General features: G+C 46.7%; 1 protein-coding gene across 1 annotated transcript in view; it reads left to right on the top strand.

Annotated features, from left to right (window-relative positions):
• Window positions 1-20,565, top strand: part of DNAH2 (dynein axonemal heavy chain 2) — a 426,940-nt gene that overhangs the window by 402,192 nt on the left and 4,183 nt on the right. Inside the window, exons 81-87 of the mRNA XM_089688974.1 lie at window positions 9,175-9,359; window positions 11,890-12,118; window positions 12,887-13,038; window positions 14,824-14,938; window positions 16,561-16,737; window positions 16,915-16,989; window positions 18,376-18,526. Coding sequence (XP_089545100.1) covers window positions 9,175-9,359; window positions 11,890-12,118; window positions 12,887-13,038; window positions 14,824-14,938; window positions 16,561-16,737; window positions 16,915-16,989; window positions 18,376-18,526 — 1,084 coding nt within the window. The remainder of the gene's footprint in view (window positions 1-9,174; window positions 9,360-11,889; window positions 12,119-12,886; window positions 13,039-14,823; window positions 14,939-16,560; window positions 16,738-16,914; window positions 16,990-18,375; window positions 18,527-20,565) is intronic.

Here is a 20,565-nt window from a genome sequence, read left to right as displayed (position 1 = left end):
AACTGGTTGATGTACGTCTACCTTGTGGCAGGATATGTGACCATGAGAGTTCTCTACCAGCATAACTCATTGGGTGATTTATTAACACTTTAGTGTCTCCTACCTCATATCTTTCATGGTTCCCAGCCCTACCTGGCTCTTGCCTAGCTGGTGGAAGGGTCCATCGACCTCCATATTTTTCATTACCCACTATTTTACAAGGGTTCGAGGTCTTAGAGGATTGTTTTTCTTTCCATTTGTAACTCTTTAATAGAGAGGGTCAACTGCCAAGTATACAACACTCTGTCATATCAATGACGTCGTGTTTTGACTCTGTACCATTGGAAAATGTGCAATAACTAGTAGCCGACCGCAGATAGCCGAATGACGGCTGCACTGCGGCCGGCCAGTTCTGGGTGGACGTCATAGGACGTCCCCCCAGAACGCACTCTCCTGCACGCCCCAGGGGGCGCGCACCCGGCGATCTCCGTGATCGCTGTGTCCTACGGACACAGCTGATCACGTGATGTGGTAAAAGGCCAATCACAGCGGCCTTTTACCACCTGATCAGCGGTGTCCAATGACACGCTGATCAGAGGGAAATGCAAGTGCCGGTTCTCGGCTGCACTTTCCTCACGCTGTCAGATCGTGAGGAAAGTACTGCCGAGAACCGGCAGTTGTCAGAGCGGGGATCGGCACCGATCATCAGGGCACTGATGATCAGTGCCCTGATGATCGGTGCCCAGCAGTGACACCCGCAAGTTCCGCCCACCTGTGCCCAGCAGTGCGCCCACTAGCTCCGCCCACCTGTGCCCAGCAGATCACCCACCTGTGTCCAGCAGTGCATCCACCTGTGCCCAGCAGTGCATCCACCTGTGCCCAGCAGTGCATCCACCTGTGCCACTCTGCAGTGTCACACACCTGTGCCCAGAAGTGCCACCTACCTGTGCCCACCCACCTGTGCCCACCAGTGCCACTCACTTGTGCCCACCAGTGCCACCCACCTGTGCCCACCCACCAGTGCTGCCCACCAGTGCCACCCACCAGTGCAGCCTAGCAGTGCTGCCAGTCAGTGCCACCAGTCAGTGCCCAGCGGTTGTGCCAGTCAGTGCCGCCAGTCAGTGCCCAGCAGTGATGCCAGTCAGTGCCGTCTATCAGTACCCATCATCAGTGTCACCTATCAGTGCCGCCTATCAGTGCTGCATATTAGTGCCGCCTATCCGTGACACCTCATTAGTGCTGTCTATCAGTGTCGCCTATCCGTGCCACCTCATTAGTACTGCCTATCAGTGCCCTTTAGTGCTGCCTATCAGTGCCCATCAGTGCCGCCTATCAGTGCCCATCAGTGCTGCCTCATCAACGCACATCAGTGAAGGAGAAAAATTACCTGTTTGAAAAATTTTATAATAGAAACAAAGAAACTTTTTTTTTTTTTTTCAATTTTTTTGCAACTTTTTTATTTATAGCACAAAAAGTAAAGCGCCCATCGGCGATTAAATACCACCAAAAGAAAGCTCTATTTGTGAGAAAAAAATGATCACAATTTCATATGGGTACAATGTTGCATGACCGCGCAATTGTCAATCAAAGTGCGGCAGCGCTGAAAGCTGAAAATTGGCCTGGTAAATAAGGGGGTATAAGTGCCTGGTAGGCAAGTGGTTAAAAGATGTAACTGGTGCAGCATTTACAACCTTCACCTGTATATAGTACAAAGAAAGGTGACTTCCACCAGATATGGCAACTCACCAGATGAACTGACCTCATGATCAAAGAGCGTTCAATATGCATTTCTTACTTAAGGTGGTTGTAAACCCTTACATACACTCACCAGCCACTTTATTAGGTACGCTTTCCTAGTACCAGGTTGGACCTCCTTTTGCCTTCAGAACTGCCTTCATTCTTCGTGGCATGGATTCAACAAGGTGTTGGAAACATTCCCGAGATTTTGGTCCATATTGACATGAGTTACTGTTGCCTTTCTATCATCTCGAACCAGTCTGCCCATTCTCCTCTGACATCAACAAGGCATTTTCCTCCACACAACTGCCGCTCACTGGATATTTTCTTGGATAATTTCTCTTTTTTGGACCATTCTCTCTAAACCCTAGAGATGGTTGTGCGTGAAAATCCCAGTAGATCAGAAGTTTTTGAAATACTCAGACCAGCCCATCTGGCACCAACAACCATGTCACGTTCAAAGTCACTTAAATCTCCTTTCTCCCCCATTCTAATACTCGGTTTGAACTTCAGCAAGTTGTCTTCACCACGTCTAGATGCCTAAATGCATTGGGTTGCTGCCATTTGATTGGCTGATTAGCAATTTGTGTTACCAAGCCATTCAACAGGTGTACCTGATAAAATGGCCGGTGAGTGTATACCCAGTGAAGTAAGTGGCCCCAGGTGATACACAGAGATAAAACAAATCCTCCTACATAAGTTGTACCTGTTTAATTGCAGCCTTCTCTTCTCTATATTAATTCAAAGTACAGAATTTATACAGCTTGTCTGAGCTTTTGGGGAGTAGGGAACTGAAGTTTCACTCTGCAGAGCTCAGTGAGGAGAGCTGACTGAAGGGAAGTAAATCCATCCTCCCCCCCTTCACGCTGCACAGAGGAACAGAGCTGAGGCTGTCAATCACAGGCTAGGTCAGGGGTGGGCAAACTTTTTGACTTGAGGGCCGCAATGGGTTCATATATTGGACCCGGTAGCCGGACCAAGAGTAGATGAATGATGTGTATGTGTCATCCATAGTAAGTATAGTAATATTCCCCCATAGTAAGCATAGTAATTCATCCCCCCTATAGTAATTCATCCCCCATATAGTAATTCATCCCCCATAGTAATTCATCCCCCCTATAGTAATTCATCCCCCATATAGTAATTCATCCCCCATAGTAATTCATCCCCCATATAGTAATTCATCCCCCATATAGTAATTCATCCCCCATAGTAATTCATCCCCCATAGTAATTCATCCCCCATATAGTAATTCATCCCCCATAGTAATTCATCCCCCATATAGTAATTCATCCCCCATATAGTAATTCATCCCCCATAGTAATTCATCCCCCATATAGTAATTCATCCCCCATAGTAATTCATCCCCCATATAGTAATTCATCCCCTATATAGTAATTCATCCCCCCTATAGTAATTCATCCCCCATATAGTAATTCATCCCCCATATAGTAATTCATCCCCCATATAGTAATTCATCCCCATATAGTAATTCATCCCCCATAGTAATTCATCCCCCATATAGTAATTCATCCCCCATAGTAATTCATCCCCCATATAGTAATTCATCCCCCATATAGTAATTCATCCCCCATAGTAATTCATCCCCCATATAGTAATTCATCCCCCATAGTAATTCATCCCCCATATAGTAATTCATCCCCCATATAGTAATTCATCCCCCATAGTAATTCATCCCCTATATAGTAATTCATCCCCCCTATAGTAATTCATCCCCCATATAGTAATTCATCCCCCATATAGTAATTCATCCCCCATATAGTAATTCATCCCCCATAGTAATTCATCCCCCCTATAGTAATTCATCCCCCCTATAGTAATTCATCCCCCATATAGTAATTCATTCCCCATATTAATTCATCCCCCATTTTAAGTCCCCAAGTCCCCCCTGTGTCAATTCACTTACCTTTGCTCCGTCATTTCTGTCTGCTGCCTCCTTCCATCAGCATCAGTCAGTTCTGACAAGTTTTCCTGACATCAAGAGGGAAAAAGGTGACAAAGGAGGGAGCTCCAGCACCTAGCCCAGCAATGGGCAAACTACGGCCCGCGGGGATTTCTGGGGACATTGAGTGGAGCACGGCCCACAGGATTAAAGTGGTTGTAAACCTCTGACGTTAAATATGAACGAAGCATATCCCTCTACAGTGTGCACTTGTCTCAATTCAGAGCATTAAGTGTCATTTCTGTCTGCTGCCTCCTTCCATCAGCATCAGTCAGTTCTGACAAGTTTTCCTGACATCAAGAGGGAAAAAGGTGACAAAGGAGGGAGCTCCAGCACCTAGCCCAGCAATGGGCAAACTACGGCCCGCGGGGATTTCTGGGGACATTGAGTGGAGCACGGCCCACAGGATTAAAGTGGTTGTAAACCTCTGACGTTAAATATGAACGAAGCATATCCCTCTACAGTGTGCACTTGTCTCAATTCAGAGCATTAAGTGTCATTTCTGTCTGCTGCCTCCTTCCATCAGCATCAGTCAGTTCTGACAAGTTTTCCTGACATCAAGAGGGAAAAAGGTGACAAAGGAGGGAGCTCCAGCACCTAGCCCAGCAATGGGCAAACTACGGCCCGCGGGGATTTCTGGGGACATTGAGTGGAGCACGGCCCACAGGATTAAAGTGGTTGTAAACCTCTGACGTTAAATATGAACGAAGCATATCCCTCTACAGTGTGCACTTGTCTCAATTCAGAGCATTAAGTGTCATTTCTGTCTGCTGCCTCCTTCCATCAGCATCAGTCAGTTCTGACAAGTTTTCCTGACATCAAGAGGGAAAAAGGTGACAAAGGAGGGAGCTCCAGCACCTAGCCCAGCAATGGGCAAACTACGGCCCGCGGGGATTTCTGGGGACATTGAGTGGAGCACGGCCCACAGGATTAAAGTGGTTGTAAACCTCTGACGTTAAATATGAACGAAGCATATCCCTCTACAGTGTGCACTTGTCTCAATTCAGAGCATTAAGTGTCATTTCTGTCTGCTGCCTCCTTCCATCAGCATCAGTCAGTTCTGACAAGTTTTCCTGACATCAAGAGGGAAAAAGGTGACAAAGGAGGGAGCTCCAGCACCTAGCCCAGCAATGGGCAAACTACGGCCCGCGGGGATTTCTGGGGACATTGAGTGGAGCACGGCCCACAGGATTAAAGTGGTTGTAAACCTCTGACGTTAAATATGAACGAAGCATATCCCTCTACAGTGTGCACTTGTCTCAATTCAGAGCATTAAGTGTCATTTCTGTCTGCTGCCTCCTTCCATCAGCATCAGTCAGTTCTGACAAGTTTTCCTGACATCAAGAGGGAAAAAGGTGACAAAGGAGGGAGCTCCAGCACCTAGCCCAGCAATGGGCAAACTACGGCCCGCGGGGATTTCTGGGGACATTGAGTGGAGCACGGCCCACAGGATTAAAGTGGTTGTAAACCTCTGACGTTAAATATGAACGAAGCATATCCCTCTACAGTGTGCACTTGTCTCAATTCAGAGCATTAAGTGTCATTTCTGTCTGCTGCCTCCTTCCATCAGCATCAGTCAGTTCTGACAAGTTTTCCTGACATCAAGAGGGAAAAAGGTGACAAAGGAGGGAGCTCCAGCACCTAGCCCAGCAATGGGCAAACTACGGCCCGCGGGGATTTCTGGGGACATTGAGTGGAGCACGGCCCACAGGATTAAAGTGGTTGTAAACCTCTGACGTTAAATATGAACGAAGCATATCCCTCTACAGTGTGCACTTGTCTCAATTCAGAGCATTAAGTGTCATTTCTGTCTGCTGCCTCCTTCCATCAGCATCAGTCAGTTCTGACAAGTTTTCCTGACATCAAGAGGGAAAAAGGTGACAAAGGAGGGAGCTCCAGCACCTAGCCCAGCAATGGGCAAACTACGGCCCGCGGGGATTTCTGGGGACATTGAGTGGAGCACGGCCCACAGGATTAAAGTGGTTGTAAACCTCTGACGTTAAATATGAACGAAGCATATCCCTCTACAGTGTGCACTTGTCTCAATTCAGAGCATTAAGTGTCATTTCTGTCTGCTGCCTCCTTCCATCAGCATCAGTCAGTTCTGACAAGTTTTCCTGACATCAAGAGGGAAAAAGGTGACAAAGGAGGGAGCTCCAGCACCTAGCCCAGCAATGGGCAAACTACGGCCCGCGGGCCGTAGTTTGCCCATTGCTGGGCTAGGTGCTGGAGCTCCCTCCTTTGTCACCTTTTTCCCTCTTGATGTCAGGAAAACTTGTCAGAACTGACTGATGCTGATGGAAGGAGGCAGCAGACAGAAATGACACTTAATGCTCTGAATTGAGACAAGTGCACACTGTAGAGGGATATGCTTCGTTCATATTTAACGTCAGAGGTTTACAACCACTTTAATCCTGTGGGCCGTGCTCCACTCAATGTCCCCAGAAATCCCCGCGGGCCGTAGTTTGCCCATTGCTGGGCTAGGTGCTGGAGCTCCCTCCTTTGTCACCTTTTTCCCTCTTGATGTCAGGAAAACTTGTCAGAACTGACTGATGCTGATGGAAGGAGGCAGCAGACAGAAATGACACTTAATGCTCTGAATTGAGACAAGTGCACACTGTAGAGGGATATGCTTCGTTCATATTTAACGTCAGAGGTTTACAACCACTTTAATCCTGTGGGCCGTGCTCCACTCAATGTCCCCAGAAATAAAAAGTGGATGAATGAAGATACACTTTAAGTAGGAGTTAGTATCATTCCAGTTCATTCACAGCTCAGTCATTGATTATTCAGTAGTAAGTGTATCGGAAAAGAACATGCAGGAGAGAAGTGAGAAGAAACTGGAAAAGGAGAAATAGCTTTCAAAATGTTGATATAAAGTGTTAGGGCTCATGTACACGGGGCGTTTGGAAAACTCTTCTGAACGATGGAAACTGCTGGAAAACGTAGGTTAAAAAATGTCAGTTTAACCGCGTTTGCATTATTTAGACACGTTTATGGGTATTTTGCATTCAGAAGCGTTTTTAAAAGATAACCTCAGGAGAACCTCCCAAATGCCCAGAATGCACTGAAAAATAGTAAATAATTAACTATTTTTGACGTTTTGGGAGATATAGAGAGAGCAGAAGCAGAGAGAGCAGTATGTGTTGAGATGACCTGTCTTTTCTAGTTGTATTCACTATGGATCCCATTATGAGCATAATGCGGCACGTTCTAACATTTGTTTCCTTCACGCCAAACCTGAAACTGACTGCGCTGGTGTACCGGGTCCATTTAAATACATGGAAAATGCTTTGCATGCATTTCTGTTGAAGAAAAAAGGCTCTGGACAGCATCTGGATATGGAACAGTTAAAAAAAACACTTCTAAACGCAAACGCGGTTAACCGCGGTTACAAACGTTTGGTGTTTGAAACGCCAGTAAAATCTCCTGAACGCAAGTTTGGGGTGTTAAAAAAAAACGACTGTAAACTGAACTGCCTGTAAAGGACGATGTGTACACGGACACAGAGGAAAACATTAGGGAGAGTTCAGGGGCTGCTGAAAAAAAACGCACAACTGCTCTTGATCGTCAGTTTAGCAGCTGCAGTGTACATGAGCCCTAAAGCAGTATAAAAGGATAAGGAACAGCTAAATCACCTCCTCCAAGTTCCATTATCGCAATGTGTGATGTCACTGGCTCTAACTTTACCCAATGCTTTTCACCCAATCAGACTTCATCATGAGCCCTTGATACATGCAATACAATACAGTTGCAAGAAAAAGTATGTGACCCCTTGGGATTACGTGGAGTTTTGCATGAATTGGGCATAAAATGTGCTCTGAACGTCATCTAAGTCACAACAATAAAAGAACACAGTCTGCTGAACATAATACTACACAAACATTAGATGTTGCCATGGTTTAATTGCACATAACATGTAAACATTCACAGTGCAGGGAGGAAAAAGTATGTGAGGCCCTAGTTTAATGACTTCTCCCAGAGCTAATTGGAGCCAGGAGTGAGCCAACCTTGACTCCAATCAGTGTGATGATATTGGATGTGTTGCTGACAGCTGTCCTGCCCTTAAAAAACACACACCTGTTTTGGGTTTACTGGTTTCAAGAAGCACTGTCTGATGTGAACCATGCCTCGCAGAAAAGAGCTCTCAGAAGACCTACGATCAAGAATTGTTGACTTGCATGAAGCTGGAAAGGGTTACAAAAGTATCTCCAAAAGCCTTGATGTTCATGTGTCCACGGTAAGACAGACTGTCTACAAATGGAGAAAGTTTAGCACTGTTGCTACTCTCCCTAGGCGTGGTCGTCCTGTAAAAATGACTGCAAGAGCACAGCGCAGAATGCTGCATGAGGTAAAGAAGAATCCCAGAGTGTCAGCTAAAGACCTACAGAAATCTCTGGCACATGCTAACATTTTTGTTGACACATCTACAATAAGGAAAACATTAAACAAGAATGGAGTACATGGGAGGACACCACGGAGGAAGCCATTGCTGTCCAAAAAGAATATTGCAGCACGTTTGAAGTTTGCAAAAGAGCACCTGGATGTTCCACAGCACTACTGGCAAAATATACTGTGGACAGATGAAACCAAGATTGAGTTGTTTGGGAAGAACACACAACACTATGTGTGGAGAAAAAAAGGCACAGCACACCAACATCAAAACCTCATCCCCACTGTGAAACATGGCGGAGGGAGCATCATGGTTTGGGGCTGCTTTGCTGCCTCAGGGCCTGGACGGATTGTTGTCATTGATGGGAAAATGAATTCCAGAGTTTATCAAGACATTTTGCAGGAAACGTACGACCATCTGTCCGCCAACTGAAGCTCCGCAGAGGATGGGTGATGCAACAGGACAATGACCCAAAGCATACAAGTAATTCAACAAAACAATGGCTGCAACAGCACAGAATACGCCTTCTGGAGTGGCCCAGTCAGAGTCCTGACTTCAACCCGATTGAAATGCTGTGGCATGACCTTAAGAGAGCGATTCACACCAGACATCCCAAGAATATTGCTACACTGAAACAGTTTTGTGAAGAGGAGTGGTCCAAAATGACTCCAGATCGTTGTGCAGGTCTGATCTGCAACTACAGGAAACGTTTGGTTGAGGTTATTGCTGCCAAAAGGAGGGTCAACCAGTTATTAAGTCCAAAGGTTCACATACTTTTTCCTCCCTGCACTGTGAATGTTTACATGTTATGTGCAATTAAACCATGGCAACATCTGATGTTTGTGTAGTATTATGTTCAGCAGACTGTGTTCTTCTATTTTTGTGACTTAGATGACGTTCAGAGCACATTTTATGCCAAATTCATGCAAAACTCCACGTAATCCCAAGGGGTTCACATACTTTTTCTTGCAACTGTATATACAATGTTGGGGTACCTTGACTCCGTCAGACCACCCCTTTCTAGTGCTTGGTGATGTAGGATTGGGTTACCTCCAGTGAATGATGTATGCCAACAGATCGGAGTTTATGCTTCCTTCTGCAGGTCTCAGAGAATCTTCTCAGCTTGTACTTGGATGAGTACGAAGAGACGCCCTGGGAAGCTCTCAAGTATCTGATCTCTGGAGTCAACTATGGTGGCCATGTGACGGATGATTGGGATCGTCGACTGCTCGGAACTTATATTAATGACTATTTCTGTGAGCAAGCTCTTACCACTCAGTTCTACAAGTAAGGTCTTATTTTATTCATAATGCTCTCTCTCCGTTATTTTAAGTGTAAATTTGTGTCTATGTCTCCCCTGCTGATATACTTTGTGACTACTATTGAACCAAAGAGGGTCAGGGGTGTCTTTACTTTTCACACCTCCATGACCAGAGTTGTAAACAAACCCATGTGATCACCATGTCATAACTGTCTTTGTGATCACATGATCAGGAACCAGACTGATTGCTTGCCGATCGCTCGGGAAAACTCAGAGCTGTCATTTCGACAGCACTGTGTAAGAATTAAGAACGGGACAGGTTTGTGTTGCTAGTTATTACCTGAAACACTAAAACTGAGCTAAAGTTGTTTTTCAAAAAATTTGTAGCAGGTTGGTATTTATGGTAGAAGAAAGTCTGTGTGTTCCATCTGCAGTAAAATCTCTTCCCCTGGCTGTTGTCAGTTTTTTTCAAATTGTACACTGACACCTGCGCATCTTTCAGATGATAGGTGTAAGTGCCAAATGGCTGGAAAAGTAGGGAAGGCTAAAGACCAGGAAGAAGACATCTGGTTAATGTGCTGCCTTCAGGGCTTTCAACCTAAGCCTAGCTTCACTTCCTACCATTGAGCATGCATCCATCAAAGTCTGAAATATTTTAATTTCCACCTGGCATGCATGTTCTGGGTTGATGACGTACTATGTTGTGGTTCTAGGATCAGGGTGGCAGCCATTGGACTTACCCTGGAGCTAGAATTAGAATGACAGACCTTGACCTGCACCAGAGCTAGGATCAGGATGGCTGCTAGGATAAGGAAGGTAACCCTGGACATAAACTGGTGATAGGGTCAGGGTGGCAGACCTAGGGCCAGGATCAGGAATGCAGATCTGAACCTGCACTGTACCTAGGATAAGGATGGCAGCCCTTGACCTGGCCTGAAGCTAGGATCAGGATGGCAGCCCTTGATCTGCCCTGGAGCTAGGATCAGGATAGCAGCCCTGGACCTGCACCAGAGCTAGGAACAGTATGGCAGATCTGGACCTGCACCGGAGCAAGGAACAGTATGGCAGACCTGGACCTGCATCAGAGCCAGGATCAGGATGGAAGACCTGGACCTGCACCAGACCTAGGATAAGGATGGCTGCCCTGGACTTGTTCTGGAGCCAGGATCAGGATGGAAGCTAGGACAAGCATTGCAGATCTGAATCTGCACCAGAGCTAGGATCAGGACAGCAATCCTTGACTTGCCCTGGAGCTAGGACCAAGATAGCAGACTTGGACCTGCACCAGAGATAGGATCCGGGTGGCAGACCTGAAGCTGCTCGGAAGCTAGGATCAGGATGGAAGACTTGGACCTGCTACAGAGCTAGGATCAAGACAAAAACCCTGGATCTGCACCTGAGCTAGAATCAGAATGACAACCCTAGACCTGCACCAGAGCAAGGTACAGTATGGCAGCCCTGGACCTGCATCGGAGTAAGGAAAAGTATGGCAGACCTGAACCTGAACCAAAGCTAGGATCAGGATGGCAGCCTTGGACCTGCATTGGAGCTAGGGTGAGGATGGCAGACCTTGACCTGCACCAGAGCTAGGATCTAGATGGCAAACCTGGACCTGCATTAGAGCTAGGATCAGGATGGCAGCCCTGGACCTGCACCGGAGCTAGGATCAGGATGGCAGCCCTGGACCTGCATTGGAGCTAGGATCAGGATAGCAGCTCTGGACCTGCACTGGAGCTAGGATCAGGATGACAGCCCTGGACCTGCACTGGAGATAGGATCAGGATGGCAGCCCTGGACCTGCACTGGAGCTAGAAACAGGATGGCAGCCCTGGACCTGCATTGGAGCTAGGTAAGGGTGGCAGCCCTGGACCTGCATTGGAGCTAGGATCACGATGGCCGCTGTGGACCTGCATTGGAGCTAGGATCACGATGGCTGTCCTGGACCCTGCATCAGAGTTAGGATCAGGATGGCAGCCCTGGACCTGCACCTTTAAAATCAAGTCAGCCTCGGCAGCTACCTTAAATCCCTCTTGAAGGATTGCCTTACATGTGGATAACCTTATTGATATGTGTTCATGTTCTTCATTCCTTGTTTATCTGTATAGTTTGAACATACTGTATGTGCAGGGGTAGACTGACAACTCATGGAGCCCCTGGGCAAAAGGGGATCATGGAGCCCCTGTGTCCTTGCCCAAACTCAAAAAAGCCTATGAAAAAGGTACCTGGGGCATCTCATGGGGCCCCCTACTGACCCTGGGCCCTCGGGCAGTGCCCAAGTTTCCAAATGATCAGTCCGCCCCTGTGTATGTGCATACATGGGAAGAGCCATTGTCCTTGTTGCATAGGTATGCTGTGCTCCCTGATTGGTAATTCATTATAGTGACTGGGCTTTACTACTTGTTCTGTCTCAGTGCTAATATACGGGTCAGCTTGGGTTAAAATCAATATATTCTGTCTGTGTATGGTTTATTCTGCAGATGACGATAGTTTTCTTTTTGGGGTAACACTGTAAAGTGTAAAGGCATTGCACTGCATGTTTATATGTCTTCTCCAAAGGCTCTCCTCTCTGGATTCATATTACATCCCTCGGGATGGCCTGCTGGCATCATACAAGGAATTTATCTCCCTACTTCCTGCCGTGGATCACCCAGAAGCATTCGGACAGCACCCCAATGCTGATATCGCCAGCCAGATCACCGAGGCACGAACGTTGTTTGACACTCTGCTGTCTCTGCAGCCTCAGGTCACACAGAACGTTCCTGGAGGGCAAAGCAGAGAGGACAAGGTCAGATTTTCTTCTCTATGACTATCTGTATGATATTTAGTCATTTATTTATTTCAGGTACTTATATAGCGCCATCAATTTACACAGCGCTTTATATATATATTGTACATTCACATCAGTCCCTAACCCTCAAGGGGCGTACAATCTAAGGTCCCTAACCCTCAAGGGGTGTACAATCTAAGGTCCCTAACCCCTCAAGGGGCGTACAATCTAAGGTCCCTAACCCTCAAGGGGCGTACAATCTAAGGTCCCTAACCCTCAAGGGGCGTACAATCTAAGGTCCCTAACCCTCAAGGGGTGTACAATCTAAGGTCCCTAACCCCTCAAGGGGTGTACAATCTAAGGTCCCTAACTTACATTCATACATACACATACTAGGGCCAATTTAGACAGGATCCAATTCACCTACTAGCATGTCTTTGGAGTGTGGGAGGAAACCAGAGTACCCGGAGAAAACCCACGCAGGCAAGGGAGAACATGCAAACTCCAGGCAGATGGTGTCGTGGTTGGGATTCGAACCAATGACCCTGGTACTGCCAGGCAGAAGTGCGAACCATTTAGCCACTGTGCGGCCCGTAGATGAGGCTTGGCCCTGAGGTCAAGGCCATAAAAGAAAATTGAAACCAGTTTCAGAAAGGCACAAGAAAAGGGTTTTCTGGCTAATACAAGTAGCTGACACCTTGCAGTGTATGTTAGCAGACAGGTCTTTCACCTTTAAATGTTTAACGTGGTTAACTGGCACGCTTTAACCATGTCTTCCTTTCTTAGGTCTTAGAGTTACTGAGTGATGTTCGTCAGAAGATTCCTCAGGAAATCGATTATGAGGGAACAGTGAAAGTTTTAAGCGATGACCCCAATCCACTCAACGTTGTTCTACTGCAAGAAATCCAGAGATATAATGCTCTGCTCAGCACCATCAGGTCAGTGTGGATCCAAGGAACGAGAATTCACAATGTAAAAGGGAATGGTATGAATTATATTTCTTTCTTGTCCATTGAAGGACACAGGAAATGTTTAACCTTCAGGTTATACTGCTGCCTACAAGAGAATTGGACACTAGCAAAAATGTGTAGGCCATCCCAAGGTATAACCCATCCTACTACTCACATGCTCCAATTTCTATCCAGTGTCCTAGGAGGATGTAAGTCTTTTCTTCAGCTCTGCTGTTGTAAAGATTAACCTGTGATTTTTCCAGCAATTTATTTCTTCTCTCTGGCCCAGGTTCTAAATACATATCCTGTCCTTCCTGCAGTTGGGTCTGGTTCAGCATCTGGCTTTCAGTGCCATCAAAGATCAGGTTTCTGCTCTTTGCATTCTGTGTCATAGACCTTTGGCCTCTTACTTATTGATTAGAACCTTTATGCAGGGGGACTCCCATGTGGTTCCCCCCCATCCATTAACCTGTGACTCCATGAGATTTGAACCTGGTTCTCTCTGTGCTTCAGAAGCGGCCGCTTGAAACCATTACAGACATTCCTCTCTCTTCTTCAACCCACAAGCTTTCTTATCTGGTTGTTATTACCTCTGCGAAGAACTCTTTTGTGTCTTGCATAGGGACACGGTGGTGTTGAAATCCAAGGACCTTTCTGCCTTTCACTTAAACCAGGATGTTGTTCTCCTGTCCCAATGTCCAGGTCTGGTTAATCAGAAGATAATTTCCCTGCATTCCCTCTGGATATGGTTCAGTCTGTACAAGTCTACCTCTCACTCACTGCTTTTTACAGACAGACTGAGTCCCTTTTTGTCATTCTGGATGGCTCCTGGAAGGGTGGCATGGCTTCTCGTTCCACCATCTCTAGAAGGCTCACCAGACCATCATTCCAGCTTGTGGCCTCAAGGATAGGGTTCCCCCTTTCTTCTTACGGGCTCACTCTTCTAGTTCTTTGTGCTCTTCTTGGGTTTTTTGTACATTTTCTACCTGGTCTTCTATTCACACACTTTCTAAGTCTTGCCAGGTGGACATATCTGGCCCATCTAATGCTAGCTTAGGGCATAAGGTCCTTCAAGCGGGTAATTGAGATGTATACCATCTCCAGTTTTCTGTAGTTGCTTTGGGCTTGTTAGCGATTGTTGCTGTGTTGCCCACCCCTCAGCTGGACTGTTTTTAGACATCCTGAAAGGTATGGACTTCCCGTGTCCCTCAATAGACAAGGCAGAAAATAGAATTTTTGCACTCACCCTAAAATCCTTTTCCTGGAGCCATTGAGTGACATAGGCCCCACCATTGTGTCTTCTCGGTACTCTGCTACTACTAAACTGAGGCATTCTGGTAGTAGGAGGACATATACCCTGGGCTGGTCTACAGTTTGTTTGTTTTTTGTTTGCCAGTGTCCAATGCTTCTGTAGGTGGCATTATAACCCAAAGGTTCAAGACTCACCTGCAGTGAGTAGAAAAATCCTATTGTTATTATAAATGTGAATATTAAATATATAGAACTTTTCAAACAGTTATCTGCCGTCCTATACGCCCATACTCACACTCTGGGGTTGATTTACTAAAACAGGAGAGTACAGACTCTGGTACAGCTGTGCATGGGAGCCAATCAGCTTCTAACTTCAGCTTGCTCAATTAAGCTTTGACAAAAAAAACGGAAGCTGATTGGTTTCTATGCAGAGGTGCACCAGCTTTTGTATTCTTCAGTTTTAGTAAATCAACCCCTCTGTGTCTAAAACAATTACTGATTGCATTATATTCTGTATTGCAGGTCATCTCTGCAGGACCTGGAATATGGAATACAAGGTTTGGTGGTCATGTCCACAGAGCTGGAGGAGATCTTCACCTGCATACATGATGCCCGCGTTCCACCACTCTGGGAAAAGGTGCGTGTGTTTACTATAGACAAAGGATGAAGGAGGGGAGGATGAGGAGAGGTCATAGCAGACAGGATGACGAAAGATGATGGAGGGAATGATGAATAAATGAAGAAATCTGATAGAGGATAGGAGAGGAAGAATGAAGAGGAAGGGCAAAATGAAGAGAAGTAAAAGTAAATGGGGTGAGGAGGGATGATGGAAGGCAGAATGAAGAGAAGTGATGGAGAAAAAAGATGGGAGAGAGAATAGATGTCATGGTAAAGAAAGGTAATAGACGATGGGACAAGGAGAGATGATAGAGAGCATGATTATGAAGGGGGATTGAGGACAAGGTGGGGAAGGATGACGGAAGGCAGGGTGAAGAAAGATAACAGAGAGTGGAATGAAGAAGGAAGATGGAAGCCAGGATCAAGAGAGGTAACAAATGACAGGATGCAGAGGGATAATAGAGGGTAGGATAAAGAAAGGTAATCAATAACTGGATGAGGAGCGATGATGGAATACAGGATTAGAGAGGTGATAGAGGATGGGATAAGGAGTCATGGATGGCAGAATGAAATGAGGTGATAGGATGAAGAAAAAAGATAAAGGGTAGGATAATATCACGTACCTGTTGATGGAGGCCAATGGAGAGAGGGCTTCCCTTGCGGCTAAGTTCTTCACTCCCCTGAGAGTGGGACAGCGGGAGTCAGGCCCAAGTTGCACAAGTCGCCTGTAGGAGTGCTGGTTGGTGGTCCACTCAGAATCACAGCTGGTGCACGGCGATAGGTCTGCAAACAGGAGGCGCCTGTGCGTGGTATGCAAGCCCTTCCGGGATTTAGATATTTACTGGGTAGTCGGTTCAAGCCAAGGTCAGGTACCAGGTAGGAATGAGAGCAGACGTAGTCAGATGGGATAGCCGAGGTCATACACAGAGGAGCGAGAGAGAGAGTATCCTTAAGCCAGGCCGAGGTCAGATCAGGGATAAGGCAGAGTAGACAGGTGCAGGAGCAAGCCGAGTCGGTATCAGGAAATCACAGGAAACAGGAACAGGGCACGGGGAGCTAGAGATCATCCAGCAACTTGAGGAAGTGATTAGCCTCCTTATAAAGACCGTCTAGCACCAAACAGAGGCTGATGTGTGCTTCTGTGGCCATGCAGGGTACTGGCAGAAATGCCAGATCTTCCAGAACTTCTGCCATGGACAGGACCCTGACAATTAAGGTGAGGTGATGGAGGATGGGGTGTGGAGGGATGATGTAGGACAGGATGTAGGTAGGTGGTATAGGATGGGATTAAGAGAGGTGATAAAGGAAGGGATGAGGGTGGGTTATGGAGGGTGGGGTATAAAGATGTGATAAAGGAAGGGATAAGGAGGGATAATGAAGGACAGGATGAAGACAGGTGATGGAGGATGGAATGAGGAGGGATGATGGAAGACAGAATGAAAAGAGGTGATATGGTGCAAGATATGAAGGGATAATAAATTACAGCAGCAGGTGATTAAATGAATGAGCAAGCTTTCATGGCCAAAAGATTGTAGAATATGACCATTAGACAACTGACGTGAACATGAAAACAACTAACAAGATATTAGGATGTAAGTGACGAGGAATAACCAAACTATTATCCCTTTTTTTCATCTAAAGGCTTACCCTTCCTTGAAACCTCTGGCAGCCTGGACCCGGGACCTGGCATCGCGTGTAGAGATGTTTGCTCGCTGGGCAGAGACTGCGCACCCTCCAGTTCTGTTCTGGCTTTCTGCATTCACCTTCCCAACTGGTTTCCTGACTGCTGTACTCCAGAGCGCAGCCCGACAAAATAATGTGAGAAGATGGGGCAATGTACACTACTATGGGTAGCAAAGGGGCAATGAAAGCCATGAAAATATAGAAACATGTTAGCGTTATGATAGTGGTATCAAATATTACAGAACTATACTGCAGCTACAAATCTGTAGAAGGAATATTCAGTGATGATGAATAATGTTTTGTCTTTTTAAGGTCTCCGTTGACTCTTTATCCTGGGAATTCATTGTCTCCACTGTAGATGACAATAACCTGGTGTATCCTCCAAAGGTGAGAATTGTAATCTCCAGACAGAAGGGGGCTACGAGTCTGTCGTCCTCCTGCAGGGTGATACAGACAGAAGGGGGCTAGGAGTCTGTCCTCCTCCTGCGGGGTGGTACAGACAGAAGGGGGCTACGAGTCTGTCCTCCTCCTGCAGGGTGATACAGACAGAAGGGGGTTATGAGTCTGTCCTCCTCCTGCATGGTGATACAGACAGAAGGGGGTTATGAGTCTGTCCTCCTCCTGCAGGGTGATACAGACAGAAGAGGGTTATGAGTCTGTCCTCCTCCTGCAGGGTGATACAGACAGAAGGGGGCTATGAGTCTGTCCTCCTCCTGCAGGGTGATACAGACAGAAGGGGGCTATGAGTCTGTCCTCCTCCTGCAGGGTGATACAGAAGAGGACTATGGGTCTGTCCTCCTCCTGAAGGGTGATACAAGCTGAAGGGAGCTATGAGTCTGTCCTCCTCCTGCAGGGTGATACAGACAGAAAGGGGCTATGAGTCTGTCCTCCTCCTCCTGCAGGGTGATACAGACAGATGGGAACTATGAGTCTGTACTCCTCCTGCAGGGTGATACAGACAGAAGGGAGCTATGAGTCTATCCTCCTCCTGCAGGGTGATACAGACAGAAAGGGGCTATGAGTCTGTCCTCCTCCTCCTGCAGGGTGATACAGACAGATGGGAACTATGAGTCTGTACTCCTCCTGAAGGGTGATACAGACAGAAGGGGGCTACGAGTCTGTCCTCCTCCTGCAGGGCGATACAGACAGAAGGGGGCTATGAGTCTGTCCTCCTCCTGCAGGGTGATACAGACAGAAGGGGGCTATGAGTCTGTCCTCCTCCTGCAGGGTGATACAGACAGAAGGGGGCTATGGGTCTGTCCTCCTCCTGCAGGGTGATACAGACAGAAGGGGCTATGGGTCTGTCCTTCTCCTGCAGGGTGATACAGACAGAAGGGGGCTATGGGTCTGTCCTCCTCCTGCAGGGTGATACAGACAGAAGGGGGCTATGGGTCTGTCCTCCTCCTGCAGGGTGATACAGGTAGAAGGGGGCTATGGGTCTGTCTTCCTCCTGCAGGGTCAGTATGTATATCCAAGTGCACTCCAAATGGCTTGAGGACCTTTAGAAGGAGGGTGCTTGGTGGAAGTATGGTGAAGGGTGCCACCGTGAGAGTCAGGCACCAAAAATATGTTCACCAGCACATCCAGTAGCTTGCAGAGGGCAATATTAATGCTCACATGTAGAAAAAGCTTTTTCTACATATGAGCATTAAAGTTGCTCTTTGCGAGCTACTGGATGTGCTGGTGAACATATTTTCCCTCCTTCATTTTGCCTCCTATAGGGTGACACGCGGTTGCTAGTAGTGATGGATAATGATAGTGTACATTTTTTAGGATGGGGTGTGGATTCGCGGTCTGTATCTGGAAGGAGCTGGCTGGGATAAGAAGAATTCATGTTTGATGGAGGCAGAGCCAATGCAGCTGGTGTGTCCATTGCCAACTGTGCACTTCAGACCAACTGAGAGCAAGAAGAAGAGCAGCAAAGGTATATTTGAACATAGATAGATATACAGTTAGGTCCATATATATTTGGAAATTTTTTCAGGTATTTACCAAAACATAGTCAAGCTATACTTATAAAATGGATATGGGCTGAAAGTGCGCACTCTCAGGTGTAATTTGAGGGTATGTTCATCCACATTGGAGGAAGGGTTTAGGAATTACAGCTCTTAAGAGTAGCCATCCTTCCTTTTTCAAGGAAACTAAAGTAATTAGACAAGTGAATATAATCATAAATAGTTTATTTTAAATATTTTGTTGAGAATTCTTTACTGGCAATGACTGCCTGAAGTCTGGAACCCATGGACATTACCAAAGACTGGGTTTCCTCCTTTCTGATGCTTTTCCTGAAGTCTGAAACCCATGGACATGACCAAAGACTGGGTTTCCTCTTTTCTGATGCTTTGCCAGGCTCTAACTGCAGCTGTCGGTCTTTCTGCCTTTAGTTTTGCCTTCAGCATGCTCAATTGGGTTGAGATCAGGTGATTGACTTGGCCATTGCAGATTATTCTACTTCTTTTCCTTCAAAAGCTCCTGGGTTGCTTTTGCAGTGTGTTTTGGATCATTGTCCATCTGTACTGTGAAGCGCCATCCAATCAACTTTGCTGTATTCGACTGAATCTGGGCTGACAGTATATCTGTAAACAATGAAGAATTCATCTGGTTGCTTCTGTCTTCTGTCACATCATCAATAAACACCAATGACCCAGTGCCACTGGAAGCCATGCATGCCCATGCCATCACACTGCCTCCACCATGTTTTACACACGATATTGTGTGCTTTGGATCATAAGCTGTTCCAAGCCTTCTCCACACTTTTTTCTTCACGTCATTCTGGTACAGATTCATCTTAGTTTCATCCATCCAAAGAATGCTTTTCCAGAACTGGTCCGGCTTTTTTAGATGTTTTTTGGCAAAGTCTAATCTGGCTTTTCTATTCTTCAGGCTTATGAATTGTTTGCACCTTGTGGTGAACCCTCTGTATTTGTGAAATTTGTGTTACCAAACAATTGAACAGGTGTACCTAGTGGGCTGTGAGTGTATATATATATGTATATACACTGCTCAAAAAAATTAAAGGAACACTTGAGCTGGACAGGGACGTAGAAGGTCCTTAACCAGTATCTGCTCCTTTGTACAAGGAGGAACAGGATGAGCACTGCCAGAGCCCTACAAAATTACCTCCAGCAGGCCACTGGTGTGAATGTCTCTGACCAAACAATCAGAAACAGACTTCATGAGGGTGGCCTGAGGGCCCGAGATAGTGGGCCCTGTGCTCACTGCCTGGTACCATAGAACTTGGTTGGCATTTGCCATTGAACACCAGAATTGGCAGGTCCACCACTGGCACCCTGTGCTTTTCACAGATGAGAGCAGGTTCACCCTGAGCACATGTGACAGACGGGAAAGGGTCTGGAGAAGCCATGGAGAACATCCTGCTGCCTGTAACATCGTTCAGCATGACCGTTTTGATGGTGGGTCAGTGATGGTCTGGGGAGGCATATCCATGGAGGGACGCACAGACCTCTACAGGCTAGACAATGGCACTCTGACTGCCATTAGGTATCGGGAAGAAATCCTTGGACCAATTGTCAGACCCTACGCTGGTGCAGTGGGTCCTGGGTTCCTCCTGGTGCACGACAATGCCTGGTCTCATGTGGGGAGAGTATGCAGGCAGTTCCTGGAGGATGAAGGAATTGATACCATTGAATGGCCCCAACGCTCGCCTAACCTAAATCCAATAGAACCCCTCTGGGATGTCATGTTTCGGTCCATCCAACGCCGCCAGGTTGCACCTCAGACTGTTCAGGAGCTCGGTGATGCCCGGGTCCAGATCTGGGAGGAAATCCCCCAGGACACCATCTGTCATCTCACTAGGCGCCTCCCCCGACGTTGTCAGGCATGCATACAAGCACATGGGGGCCATACAAACTACTGAGGACCATTCTGAGTTGCTGCAATTAAATTTCAGAAAAATGGACTCGCCTGCTGCATAATTTTTTTCACTTTGATTTTCGGGGTGTC

The sequence above is a fragment of the Staurois parvus genome, unplaced genomic scaffold (assembly GCF_062004578.1).
Source record: "Staurois parvus isolate SC_StPar_1 unplaced genomic scaffold, SC_StPar_1.0 ptg000463l, whole genome shotgun sequence".
Classification (NCBI taxonomy): Eukaryota; Metazoa; Chordata; class Amphibia; order Anura; family Ranidae; genus Staurois; species Staurois parvus.
Note: the sequence above shows the minus strand (reverse complement) of the source record. Positions and strands in the feature narration are given on the sequence as shown.